Source organism: Quercus lobata, chromosome 5, assembly GCF_001633185.2.
Source record: "Quercus lobata isolate SW786 chromosome 5, ValleyOak3.0 Primary Assembly, whole genome shotgun sequence".
Taxonomy (NCBI): domain Eukaryota; kingdom Viridiplantae; phylum Streptophyta; class Magnoliopsida; order Fagales; family Fagaceae; genus Quercus; species Quercus lobata.
This window is the reverse complement of record NC_044908.1, coordinates 73,488,274-73,502,686: the sequence shown is the minus strand read 5'-3', so window position 1 is coordinate 73,502,686 and position 14,413 is coordinate 73,488,274. Positions and strand designations below refer to the sequence as shown.

The 14,413-nt window shown below is 35.2% G+C and overlaps 1 protein-coding gene across 2 annotated transcripts; it reads left to right on the top strand.

Moving 5' to 3' along the window:
* Nucleotides 1-6,406: 6,406 nt before the first annotated feature.
* On the top strand, nucleotides 6,407-14,143 carry LOC115991622 (heat shock 70 kDa protein 16-like). 2 transcript variants are annotated; one of them, XM_031115440.1, is made up of 10 exons: nucleotides 6,407-6,640; nucleotides 7,002-8,303; nucleotides 9,513-9,725; nucleotides 10,965-11,060; nucleotides 11,144-11,320; nucleotides 11,587-11,787; nucleotides 12,765-12,911; nucleotides 12,990-13,118; nucleotides 13,207-13,337; nucleotides 13,751-14,143. In XM_031115440.1, exons 2-10 carry the CDS (start codon nucleotides 7,134-7,136, stop codon nucleotides 13,857-13,859), a joined length of 2,373 nt encoding a protein of 790 aa, XP_030971300.1. In that variant the 5' UTR covers nucleotides 6,407-6,640; nucleotides 7,002-7,133; the 3' UTR covers nucleotides 13,860-14,143. The 2 variants fall into 2 exon arrangements, with proteins under 2 accessions (XP_030971300.1, XP_030971301.1); XM_031115441.1 differs by having other exon boundaries at nucleotides 6,408-6,640; nucleotides 11,162-11,320.
* The last annotated feature ends 270 nt before the right edge of the window (nucleotides 14,144-14,413 follow it).

The following is a 14,413-nucleotide window of genomic DNA, read 5'->3' as shown; positions in this document are numbered from 1 at the left end:
AACCTCGAATCCACGAGGGGTTCCTTGAATCCACAAGGTGATAGGTCTGGAATCCACCAGAGAACACAATAGACACAAGTCTGAATTTTTATTGATAATAAACTATGAAAAACGTTTACAGACTTAGGGACCTATTTAAGGGCTCCTTAAAACTTGACAGACAAGAAAATATAATCTAAAATAACTCCTAATTGATACCTAACCATAATAGGAGCCAAATTTGACCTAAAAAAGCATTAAATACACCTAAAAACAAGGAAATAAATCACCTAAACCTAAAATAATGTTTTTTATATAAAAATACCAAAAATAATAAATTACAATAATTAAATAGTAAATTGTGTCCTACATCAGACCCCTCCACTTGAAACAAACTCGTTCTCGAGTTCATCTTTGAAATCTAAAATCTTCTGCTCCAAATAAACAAATACTTCGAATGCTTTAATAAATTGATTAGGCTCTGAAACTTGAATCCTTCATAAAGTGTAGCATAAAATTTCTTCTCATCTACTTTCAATTTATTTGCAACATCAATCAAAAATGGGTTGATAATAAAATTAAAATTTTCTACTCCAAGAAAATCAGCATATTGTGTAGTCGTCTTCAATAAATCAACCGGAACCTGGGGGTTGTGGGTGATGGACTCATCCTCACCTTTGACCTCAAGTGGATCTTCCATAATATTCTCAATAATTACTATCTCTTGATTTCTGTGATCTTCCACAATCAACTCAATCTTCTTTTCAAGTTTCAATTCAACAACTTGTTGCAAGTCTTGACATTTTTTAACCACTTCAAAAGTTTCTCTAGAAATAGGCTGCTTCTTCTCAACCCTCAAACTCTTTCCTTTACTTGATACATGAACCTGTCTCTGATACCAACTGATTTCGCGGAAGCCTAGAGAAAGCACACACGATGCTCTCTTGATGAAACAGAAACTAAACTGTTAGTTCCTGGTAGTAAACCTCGAATCCACGAGGGGTTCCTTGAATCCACAAGGTGATAGGTCTGGAATCCACTAGAGAACACAATAAACACAAGTCTGAATTTTTATTGATAATAAACTATGAAAAACGTTTATAGACTTAGGGGCCTATTTAAGGGCTCCTTAAAACTTGACAGACAAGAAAATATAATCTAAAATAACTCCTAATTGATACCTAACCATAATAGGAGCCAAATTTGACCTAAAAAGCATTAAATGCACCTAAAAACAAGGAAATAAATCACCTAACCTAAAATAACGTTTTTTACATAAAAATACCAAAAATAATAAATTACAATAATTAAATAGTAAATTGTGTCCTACATCAATTCTTGAAGCCTCAAAAATTTGCAAGGCCGTTCTACTAGTTTCCCCATGTTGCACTGCATTTCGATTATTCCAAAGGAACCAAGCCGTTGTTGCGAAAGCTTCAAGGTCTTGGGCTGGTTTTGCCTCCATTACGCACCAAAATAGGTCCATGAAGTTTGGTGGGCTGGCCATGAGGCCAAGGGCTTTGACATTTGCCATTTGCCAAACTGCTGCTGCAATATCACAACTCCAAAACGTATGACCTACTGTTTCCACGCCTTCACACAAGTCGCACTCCACTTCCACTGGAATCTTACAGTCTCTGAGCTTAGTTTTAGTTGGGAGGATGTGTTTACACGCTCGCCAAATAAAGTTTCTAATTTTGTTTGGGTAGTGGAGCTTCCAAATTGCTTTTCAAAGTGACTTCATCCTGGTGTTATTCAAGCATTCCCCACCATTGATCTTGGACAATTGCTTGTGGCTTACATGGTAGGCACTTTGGACCGAGAACACCCTATTGGCTGTACCAGACCATACTCTACGGTCCTCAGGGAGATTGGAGCTTAGAGGGATGGCCAAAATAGTTGAAACCTCGTGGGGGAGAAAAATGGAATTAACCAACTCAGATTTCCACACGCCTCGCGTGTGACTTGTTGAGCAGCGTCGTTGGTCTTGTCTCTGAAAAGGAGGACTTGTAGAAACGATACTGTTGTCTTCTTTATCTTCTTCTCCTTTGATAACAAAGCTAACTAAAACCTACTACATTTTTGCTTAATTAATTGTTAAGTTCCTTACAGGGTTTTGAACCTTTTCAATAACGTGCTAAGTAATGAGGTATCTAGATAATTATAAATGCTTTATATGACAGTCCTCTTTGCTAACTTTTTCTTCTCCTTTCTTTTCTTCCCGCCCTTTTCTTTTGGTTTTTTGTGAGAATGCAAGTGTTCACAGGTTCTAGTCAGTCCATACAATCAATAGCATCAACAAACATTTATAATAAAAAAAAAAAAAAAATTATACAGGACTTTCAATTAATCATAAATAATATTAGAAGTACAAAATATTTCACAACTTGTTATGGTTGTAAATTATAATTGGTATAATACCACTTTCATATGAACATACTATTAATGTTATTCTTATTATATATTAATCACAAACTACTAACTTGACAATTATGAAAAAATTTGTGATATTTTTTATAAGGGACTTTTTGATTTATCATGGGTAATACATACGGGAGTCCAACATACATAGGCTGGTAGAAATTTTAGACTCTGTGGAACATATAGCACATATATAACCTCACTAGATTCTCAAAAACAACGGGACTAACAACACCAAAGAGGTCCCTTTTTTTTTTTTTCTCAAAAAAGAAAAGAAAAAATAGAGGTCCCTTTTCGTCTTCCCAAATATCCAAAGAGTTTCTTTCCTTTTACAACCTGAAAAATATTGGAGGAAATTTCAATGAAGAAGATTGCCAAGTCTGCTAATCATGTTACAGATAGAACCAATAGCTCCATCTTTTGTTCATAATTTTGAGTTAAAATTTAGGGCAAGTTTGCTATGTTGTAATAAATCTTGTAATGGAATGTGTGGGGCCTAATAATTTGTGACCCTGGCCCATTTTTACATTGGGGCCCAAGGCCCGAGCCGAGGAGGGATATAGCCAAAGACGTATAATAAAAGTCCAAGTAATCTTGAGACATAGCCGAGGATGATTCTGTCCTCGACCTCCCCGAGACCCTCCTGAAAGAAAGGACAAGAATGGCATAGGAACAGTTTTGGGAAACACCTAAAATATCTATGTTGATAGAGAAAGGACCGCTGGACAGTATGGCGACCAAGGGCAAAGGGAAAGCTGCCATTACTGCCATTGAATACTCTGCACCTGACAGAACCATGCTTTTCAGCTTTTACAACCACCCCCAACCACTTTGGGTATGGACTGATGGGACAAGTATCAGTCCTGGAAAGTTGAACCTACACATGGACGTTGGATAAGGGATACAAGTTAATATAAAAGGGGAAGCAAGCAATTCGGGAGGGGGCGGGGGGAAAAAAGGCCAAGAACAAGAGCCTCCCAGACCGTCTCGAGGAGAAAGACTTCCCGAACGAGCATAGTTTAATTCTGTATGAACACCACGACTAACCACCGTTCGGTGACCAAGGCCTAGCCTCTCAAACCCACGCTCTACAAATTATATTGTTTGGGCCTTTTTACGTGCGAACCCAATATCATTTTGGGTCGTTACAAATCGAGTCCTTACAGAATGGTTTGATTATTCAAGTGTAATAATTATTTTGATAAAAAAAAGTGTAATATTTGCATTTTTATTACAGGAAATAGTTAATTATTTCCTAATAATAGGCATTTCTTAATATATAATATATAACAACGTTTAAAATTGATATATTTCCAAAAAAATAAAATTTTCATATACAATTATTTTAACAAACTTTCCATACCTAACAACCAAACTTATAAATAGAAATAATTAGTCAATGAGTAAAGCTAGGGACACAACATTTTCACAACAAATTTTAAGTTACAAATTATTAGTGGTAGATAAAAAAGTGATATTAATGGTGAGCCTAGATGAGAACCAGTAATAGATTATTACTATTTAAGATTTGATGTGGATGTAGCACTACTTTTATTCCATTAAAACATTTTTATTTTCAGTAATAAAGATTACTATTCCTAACGTATCTCCATTTAGTGTGCCAAACATGTCCTCTATATACCTACACAAAACTTTGAAGATAGCATCTGTTTGTGAGTGCACCTACTTGCATTTTATAAACTATTGTGGAGTTCCCCTCGTACCATTAGATATAGGGCTTACAGTGGACATTAATATAGGGCTTACAGTGGAGTTCCCCTCCTATTTATGCTTCCCAAGGTTCAAACACTTGCTAAGAGCAATGGGAAATATTATATCCAAAATATTTTACAATAAATCTTAGGTGACAAATTATGATTAGTTGTTATTGATAGTCAAAAAAGTAATTTTAATGGTGAACCCAGATTAAAATTAATAACAACTTGTCACATAGGATTTTTTGTGAAATTATTATAAAAGTGTTGTGAATGTAACATTTCTTGAAAGCAAATGATGCAAAAAAAGTAATATGGAATATATATCCTTCTTTGTATTCTTAAACATGCAGAGTGTTTTTTGCACACGGTGTGTGCAAATATACACACCGCCTAAATACACTAAGGCTACGTTTGGTTGGAATAAAAATATGAGAGATTTTTGGTGGGAGAAGTGTTTGGTTGGAGAGATTTTGAGGGAGACCCAACTCCCCCTCCCCCTCCCCCTCCTTTTTTTTTCTCCTTCATTTTGACCATTTGGGTTGTAAATATTTATAAAAAAAAGTTATATAACAAGGGTATGAGTTATATAAAAAGTTATACAATCTCTAATTTTTATCGCTCTACTTTTCTACTCCAACCAAATATAAATAAAGGAAACTAAAATATTTTCTATTCTCTCACTTTTTTTTAATCTCCACAACCAAACGACCCTAAAGATGTATCGTCAGTGTATTATTATAAGAGCATCCACATTAGTGGATGTATAAATGTGTATAAGTGTGTAAAATGGAAAAAAAAGTAACTAATTTTACACATTTTGAGCAAAAAAACACCCACATCAGTGGGTGTAAACTCGTGTATATTTGCAAGTTGCTACAGTACCCGTGCATATTTGCACGGGCACTGTAGCATGTGTATATAATTTTCTAATAATTTTTTTTCTCTCCTCTCAGTACTGACTCTTAGCTCCCTCTTTCTCTCTCTCAGGTAGACAGCTCTCTCTTTCTCTCATCCCATCAATCTTTCTTTCCCTAGCTTCCACAGATCGCCACCGCCGCCGATGAGAACGAGGTTGAGGAAGCCCAGTTGCCGGAAGAGTCCGTCGCTTATAACACGAACGGAGTTCTCCGACAGGTCCGTCGCCTAGAATCTCGTGGGTTTTGATCCATTTTTGGTTGATATCTTTCTTCCTCTAGCTTCTGCCGATCGCCACTGCCGCCGATAAGAACAAGGTCGAGCAAGCCGAGTCACCGGACGAGTCCGTCGCCTAGAATCTCGTGGGTTTTGATCCAATTTTTTTACTGGGCTTGTTTTCTCTCTCTTTTTTTTACTGGTTTTCTTTGGGATTCCGGTGTGATTGGCTTGTGTGGATTCCAGTGCTGATCTTGTTGCATAGTGGGAGGTCGGAGGCGTCGATCTTGAGAGAGATGGTGGCTGTGCAGGTTGGGTTAAGGAAATGAATATTTTATTTGAATAAACGTGTATAATAGACAAATTGATGTGAGTGTTTTGTAAAAATAAGTGTGTAAAATAAAAAGTAGGTTTTAGACGTGTAAAATGGAAAAATTTATGCACGAGCTGATGGGGATGCTTTAAGAGAAGTGCAACATTCACAACATTTTACAACACTTTCACAAAAAAATATTAGAGAAGTGCTACATCCACAACATTTTTACAATATCTTCATAACAAATCATAGGTGATTAGTTGTTATTGGTTTAAATTTGAATTTAGCATTGAGATTACTTTTTTAATCTAACAATAACAACCAGTAACAATTTGACACTTAGAATTTGTTGTAAAAATGTTATAAATATATAATTTCTCAAAATATTAGGTGATAAGTTATTTTTTTAGAAGATTAGGTGATAAGCTGAATTCACCATTGAAATTATTTTTCTATCCACTAGTAATGATTAGTAACGATTTACTACTTAGAATTTGTTGAAAAAATATTGTGAAAATATCATAGATAATATCTCTATTTTTTATAAGTGTAAAACACACTTTGTGCACTGGCCCCAAAACACACTGTCGTCTACTTGAGAACCGTCTAAAAGACTCTTAACAATAGGCCCAAATCTAGGACCGGGTGGTCTTTTTCACTCGCTAAATTTACTTGATTTACAATAATATCCCATCAACCGTCAGATTTCATTCCATCTTGTCAAATCCAACGGCCCATAATCCCTACAACTCTGTCCCCACCCCAACTTCAACTCTGACGTGGAAACCGAACTCGGAAACGAGAACACAACACGCACTGTTGAGTCTGTGAGATTAGTGTGTGTGTTTGTTAAGACTCTGTTTGTTTCACCTCACCTTATCAAAAGCCGCAAACAAGTCTTTCCCACTTTTTTTGTTTTTTTTTGCCTCACCAATTGGGAAAACCCATTTTTTCTGTTCTTTGTTTGGTTTCGTTTATTTTTTTGCAGAGATCTTCGATCGTGATCTTGCTGTTGAATTCGATTTTTTGATTTACAATCCAAACATACACGCTTTACATTCTCGGAGTCTTTTAGGTACATATTCGATTTTTCATTTTTCTCAAAACTCTGTTTGGTTGCCGAGAAAGCGTCGGAAGATAATAATAAATAAATAAATAAAGCTAATTGAACTTTTGAACTCTAAATTATGATTTCTTGTGGTTTTTCCTAGGATTTCTCAGCAACCAAACGGAAATGTTGCTTGCTGTTTGAAATTTATTGCTTGTTGTTTGAATATTGAGCTGCTTTTGAGTGTGATTTTTTTAGGCTTATATGAAATTCTCCGTAGCTGATTATTAGTTTATAATTGATAAATTTTACTGTTAGTTTTAGTTGATTGAGTTTAGTTTAATTATTCATGAATTTGAGCTTGGTGAATTTGATGATTTTGTGGTAGGTTTGACTGAATTTTGTTGAATTCAATTTGGATATGATGGATACAATGTGGTGCTGTTGAGGCCAATTCCTCAATTATAGTGATCAAAAGAAAGGTTTTGTGAGGTTTAGGGTTTTGTATTAGTTGAAAAAAATGAGTGTGGTGGGATTTGATATTGGAAATGAGAACTGTGTAATTGGGGTTGCGAAGCAACGCGGGATTGATGTTTTGCTGAATGATGAGTCGAAGAGGGAAACACCGGCTGTGGTGTCGTTTGGCGAGAAGCAGCGGTTCATGGGCTCCGTTGGGGCTGCTAGTGCGACAATGAATCCTAGGTCCACGATATCTCAAGTGAAGAGGTTGATTGGTAGGACATTTAGGGAGCTGGATATTGAGAATGACCTTAGGTTGTTCCCTTTTGAATGTTTGGAAGGTCAGGATGGCGGTGTTTTAATTCGTTTAGAATATTTGGGTGAGATGCGTACATTCTCTCCGGTTCAGATTCTGGGGATGCTGTTTTCTCATTTGAAGCAAATAGCTGAGAAGGATCTTGAATTGAATGTTTCGGATTGTGTGATTGGGATTCCTTCTTACTTCACGGATTTGCAGAGGCGTGCTTATTTGGATGCGGCAACAATTGCTGGACTGAGGCCGCTGAGATTGATGCATGACTGTACTGCTACAGCACTTGGCTATGGTATTTACAAGAATGATTTCTCTGTTGCAGGCCCAACTTATGTTGTGTTTGTCGACATTGGTCATTGCGACACACAAGTTTGTGTAGCATCGTTTGAGAGTGGACAAATGAAAATAATTTCCCATGCTTTTGACAGGAACCTGGGAGGGAGAGACTTTGATGAGGTTCTGTTCAGATATTTTGCGGCACAGTTCAAGGAGCAGTATGATATTGATGTCTATGCAAATCCCAAAGCGTCTATTAGGTTGAGGGCGTCTTGTGAGAAACTAAAGAAGGTTCTGAGTGCGAATGCAGAGGCGCCACTAAATATAGAGTGCTTGATGGATGAGAAGGATGTTAAAGGTTTTATTAAAAGGGACGAATTTGAGAAATTGTCATTAAACTTGTTGGAGAGAATCAGTGTTCCTTGTCATACGGCTTTGCTTGACTCTGGTTTGACTGTAGAGAAGATCCACTCAGTGGAGCTTGTAGGCTCAGGGTCTCGGATACCAGCTATTACTAGGATTTTAACTTCTCTATTTAACAGAGAACCAGGCCGGACAATCAATGCAAGTGAGTGTGTGGCTCGTGGTTGTGCTCTTCAGTGTGCAATGCTTAGCCCAATATACCGGGTCAGAGAATATGAGGTTTGTCTTTATCTATCCACAAATGCAAAGTTTCCAGTGTTTCTATGAAGATAAAATGATTTCTACTATTATTCATTACTTGATTTTTATATCAATTATGTTATCAGATGTTTGTCCCCTTGTATTCTTTGTTTATTTTCCAAGGGTGTCATTCCTAGTTAATATTGAAAAGATAGTACTTCAAAATTAGAACTGCTATGCAGTAGTTGTTGGCTATAATGTACTTGTAATGTCTATGAAGCACGGACATGTGACACGCCTGGGACACACCTCCATGCATGTCCCAGCCATGTCCTTTTTAAAAATAAAAATAAAAATAAAAATAAAAATAAAAATAAAAATGCGGGACATGAGAACAAGAGGAATCGAATACAATTTCACAAAACAAAGAGAGCATTCATGCTCTAGTAGTAACAGTGCATTTGAAAAGTAATAAATATTCTTATATTTGGTTTTTATTCTAATTTCTAAACATCCTTTATTAGTCATGAATCACTTTATTATCCATTTTGCTTTTAAATTGATATATGTTTAATATTATATGAAAAATAAATGCTTGAAAATATATAGAAAAAAAAAAATTTAACAATGATTTAATAGATGTGTCCCACCGTACCCATGACCTATTTTTTCAAAAAATGTTGTGTCGTTGTGTCGTACACGTACCCGTGTCCATATTGCTTAATAGTGTAATGTTTACCCTTTATTAATATGTTTTTCTTGGAAGATTGTCCTATAGCCCCTTAGGGACAATCTTTTTGTATTTTATATTTCTATTTTATTTATTTATTTATAACTTTAATGAGAGAGGGCATGAGCTTTTTTAAAGATCATTACCAAGTGTTGGCCTACCAAAGTGGGGTCCTGGGAGTGGAGATATGGATACAGAACTATGCAGTGGCATCCTCTGTATCTTCTTTTTTTGCTATTTGATTTCATTAATAACCATGGTAAAAATGAGTTATATTTGAAACAAACATGGATCATCATAAGTTTTAAGTTGTCTTCAATTTGCTTTTCTTTAGGCACAGATATGTGCACACGACCAGAATATATGTAGAGATACTTGCACTTTTACACCAGAATATAAGTAGAGATGCCTGCAATTTTTTTACACCAGAATATAAGTAGAGATGCCTGCACTTTTATGTTTATGTAAGTTTTGTTCCTATTTAAGATTATGATGTTAAAAATATTTACTATTTGCAGGTTCAAGATGCATTTCCTTTCTCCATAGGATTCTCAACAAAAGAAGGTCCAATATGCACTTTGTCGAATAGTGCTCTTTTGCAGAAACACCGGCCATTTCCAAGTGTTAAGATTTTTTGTTTGCATAGAACTGATACGTTCCCTATGGAAGCTTATTATGCTGATCTAAATGAATTGCCTTCTGGTGTATCACCTAAAATCAGCAGTTTTATGGTACAACTTCCTCTTGAACATGATTTTTTCATTGTGTATGTAAATTTTGAGACATGTCAAAATTATATTAAATCTAAATCATGCATGCAAGTGGTTTAGGCAATATATAAATTCACATAATTTCAACTTCTTTAGTGAGTGTGAATTTCAATGTTTGTGGTTGAAATTTAAAAATAGGACCACTAGACATAAGCACCTTTTGGGTGCTTGGCAATTGTAACACTATGTTTGGAAGTTGGGAGGGGGAGGAGGATAGGATAAGACGGGGGAGGTAGAAGAGAGGAGAGGAGTAGAAAGGGGAGTAGATGCCCCTCCCTTTGTATGGCTGTAGGGCTGGAAGGAGAGTAAATGATAATGTATAAAGAAATTGGCAATTATATCCTTGATTTATTAAGCTCTATACATAAAAAATATTATGGGAAAAATAGGAAGTACACAAAAATTCAATGAATTTGAATGCCTTCCCCTCCAAATTCCCCCAAATTGGAAGAAATTAAAGAAAAAAAAAAAAAATCCCTCCAAACCCTCTCAAATCCTTTCTCCTCCCCTTTTAAAAAACACCCAAGCAAGGGAGAATTAAATCCCCACTTCCATTCCTCTCTATACTCCTCTCCTCTTCCCTAATCCAAACATTGTGTAATGTAGAAGTAAAACACTTCTCAGGGTGATCTTTATCTATTTTTCCTTCTGTCTGTTTTCACCCTTTCCCTATAGTAAGCCTTGGTAAGAATGTTTCAACATTATAAACTTTGCATTAATCAGTGACAAAAACTTATTAGATATTTTGTTACTCGCATTTTACATAGTATTCCTAAGAATGGAAGAGCAGGATGCATTGGGTAGGTTATTAGCATGAATCCTGAAACTTACAATCTTATTTAATTTAATCCCTGTTAGAACTTAGCAATGGCCTATTTGGGGGTAGGAGTGGGTCTTAATGTAATCTATATTGCATGATTTTTTCCAAAATTGAGGATGGTGTGACAGATGGGTCAAATTTGTTTTTGTTTCTAAATATGTAATTATTCTTTCTTCCTTTCTTGCTTAAATTTTATTTTTTATTTTTTAAGCGAGGTACTTATATTTCAGTCTCTTTTGTCTATAACCAATGTCTTTTGGGCCCCTTTCTTCAGCATAGGGGATATTGAACCCTAGATTTCCCAATCTCCAAGCTGTTTGACTATTTAGTTTTGTTCATTGGTTTCTTTAGGCTTGATTTATGATTTTCCATTTCTCTAGATTGGCCCATTCGAAGTTTCTAACATGGAAGCAACAAAAGTTAAAGTTAGAGTGCAGCTAAACATTCATGGAATTGTTACTGTAGTATCAGCCTCAGTAAGTGTACAATTCTATCAATTGGTATGCTGAACATATTGAGCCTGAGACTTTTGTGTAAGATTTTTCTAATTTCTTTTAAGTGTTTTCTACTGAATCAGCTATTAGAAGATAATGTAGATGATGATTCCCTTGCAAAGAGTGATGATCATTTGACTTCAACAAAGATGGAGGCTGAAGCCGATCATGGGTCTTCTGCTGTCCCAAATAGTGCTGAAGATAGTAATCTTAAACGGATGAAACCTTCATCCGTATCTTCTGTAAGTAGTTCAGTTGGATAACCATTTATGTATGCATTTCTTAGTTCTAGATGCATTCGCATTATTAATTTACTGCATTCCAACATTCTCTGGAAAATTAAAAAGTATGCTTGCTTTCATTAGCAGTTCTCCTCACCTTCAAAAACCTTTATCTTATATAGCAGGCCAGATAGTCATGTATATGCTATATAGTATTGAACCAATGACATTCTTCTGTATTTATGTGTGATAAGTTGGAAGTTTAGAAATTGAATTTCCTTGTGAAGGGCGATGGACTAAGAAAAAGCAAGTTTGTCAAAAGGCTGGATATTCCTGTTAGTGAGAGTGTCTTTGGTGGAATAGCAAAAGCAGATCTCTCAGAAGCTGAAAAGATAGAACATCAGCTGGTGCAACAAGACTTAAAGATGGAGCATGCAAAAGAAATGAAAAATGCATTGGAGTCTTATGTCTACGAGATGCGTGATAAGGTATAACATCAAAATTCAGAATGAATGGTTGAGTTATAATCCCTAATCTAAAGCCCCCTTCTCAGGCTAGGGGAGCCTGCTGCTGGAAAAATTGAATCATACCTATTTCACCTTAGCACAGCCTTTGTAGAATATGCTATAAACTTGTTGTAGTTGTGTATAGGAACAGAACTGATGTTCTCATATGGCATACTTTATTCAATTCCTTGATGTAATGAGTTTATAAAAAAGTACTTGTATAAAAAAAAGAGCATATCAAAAGGTCAATGTGGTGTGCACCTTTAGACTTTCCTTGTAGGCAGTGTGTGTGTTTTTATTTTTTTTTAATTTTTTATTTTATATAATTTTATAATTTTTATAATTTTTTTTATAATTTTTTAATTTTTCTCTCTGGGCCTGTTCCTTTGAGCCTTACTTATGTCAAGTCTTAATCACATTTGAAGTATGAAACTTACAACTTTCCCCCTTGTAAAAATATGCCTTTTCTTTTTTCCCTTCTTCACCTGAAACATTTGTTAATGCTCTTTAATGGCTGCATTTGAAATTTCTTTTCCCCTATGATTTTGATGGAAACTAAGACCAAAAACTTGCAATCTTTGTTCATGAAAATTCTAGCTCAATGTTTATTTATGAATTTTTCAAAAATATGTATTTGACAGGATTTGAAATGAAAATTTACGTATGAATTTTCCTCGTATATTTGACTGATGATTGAATCTCTGAATTTGAATCATTGGTGACGTTAAGAAGTTTCAACTAAGTGGATGTGACTTGAACAGGGTCCCCATATCTGTATCCTGTCATTCTGTCATGATGTCCTGGTAAATTTTTTTCATGTCAAGTCCAGCATTGTCTTGGCCCATATCTAAATTTTCATATGTGAATCTTAAATTATAACTGAATTGAATTTAGGTATTTGGACTGTTTTATTAGACTTGATTGTTCCAGATGTTAGAATAACACAATTATGTGAATAGATATTACATACATACTGTGGCTTTTCCACCGAGTCGGAGAGGGAAGGGATATCCTATAATCTTCAACAGACAGAAGAGTGGCTTTATGAGGATGGATTTGATGAATCTGTAGATGCTTATACTGAAAAGCTGGAGTATCTTAAAAAGGTGATAAATAATTTATAATTTTTCTACAATTTTTTATGAATATTTTTCCCCTTAAATGATACTTATGGGTTGTAACAGCTGGTTGATCCCATTGAAAACCGATATAAAGAGGAAGGGGCACGAGCCCGAGCTAGTAAGGATTTATTAGATTGCATCACAAATTATCGGATGGTTGTAGTATCACATCCTGTCAGTGAGAGAGATGTGGTATGATCCTTGTCCATTACTTCGTTGGTGGTGAAACAGTCTTTGTGACTAGCTTCACAGTTCACTATTTGATTATTTTATTTTGCAGGTCATTGATGAATGCAATAAAGCAGAGCAATGGTTGCAAGAGAAACTCCAACATCAGAATTCTTTGCCTAAAACTGCTGATCCAATATTATGGTCAAATGAAATCAAGAGAAAGTCAGAGGCCTTTGACATGTACTGTTCTCATTCTTTAGTATCTTCACTTCACAAAGTACTGATTTAAAAAATCTGAGAGATGGGAGTCTACATATAGAGTTTAAATTGCTGACTGCTGTTCATACTGAATTTCAGTTATAATCCCACACCAAATCCTTGAAAGAAGTTTATTACTTAATATATTTTTAATTAGCTGCTAGTAGATTTGGTCACGTGAAGATCCTATCCTACAAACATCTGCCTTTATATAACGTTAATTTCAATGGAAATTTTTATGGAACTTGTTTATTCTTTTAATCTTTTCTCTTTTCATTGACATTTTGTGCTTGTTTGTTATCTTTCATCTTGTTGCTCTTTCCATTACATCTTTTTCTTTTGGCTTTCTCCACCTTTAAAATTAAACCTGATGCCTCCACGGATTTGTTGTTCAGGACATGCAAACACATAATGAGATCCAATGCTTCTCCCCCCAGTTTTGAGGATGAAGATGACTCAGACCAAAGAGACAAACCAGATGGCATTCGCATGCAAGTAGATTGATGCGGAATCTCTATGCATGTTTACAGATGTGAAATCTTGCACTTCTAGTAGCAGCTGAAACATTCTCAGAAGGTGAGCACTGGTTTTGTTTGTTCTCTTGGATATAACTTTTTGCTTCTTGTTTTTAGATTATTCGTTACGATTTACTAATTCAATGTGTAGGATAAAAAAGGAAATTGTGGAGTGCTTTAATTTGTAAATGTAAACAATATAGATTTTGTTGGCCAAGGCCCCTGTTTTGTAATAAAAGAATTCATGATTTACTGAATTTAGATCCAGATACTCGTCCCCACCTCATTCGACCTCTTTACTAATCCATTCTAAAAATCCATTGGCTAATAAACTGCATAATTGATTAATATTTGAATTCATGCATGTATGGTCCTACAACACTTTGTGCTGGGTACAATCTTTATTTATTTATTTTATTTTATTTTTTATGTGCATATATGGTCCAACAACAATGATCTCATCTCATATTAGTCTTTTTGGTTCACTTAGCTTCAATTCTGCCATCTTGGCTTGTTTCATGTTTTTTCATTGTGAGAAACTGT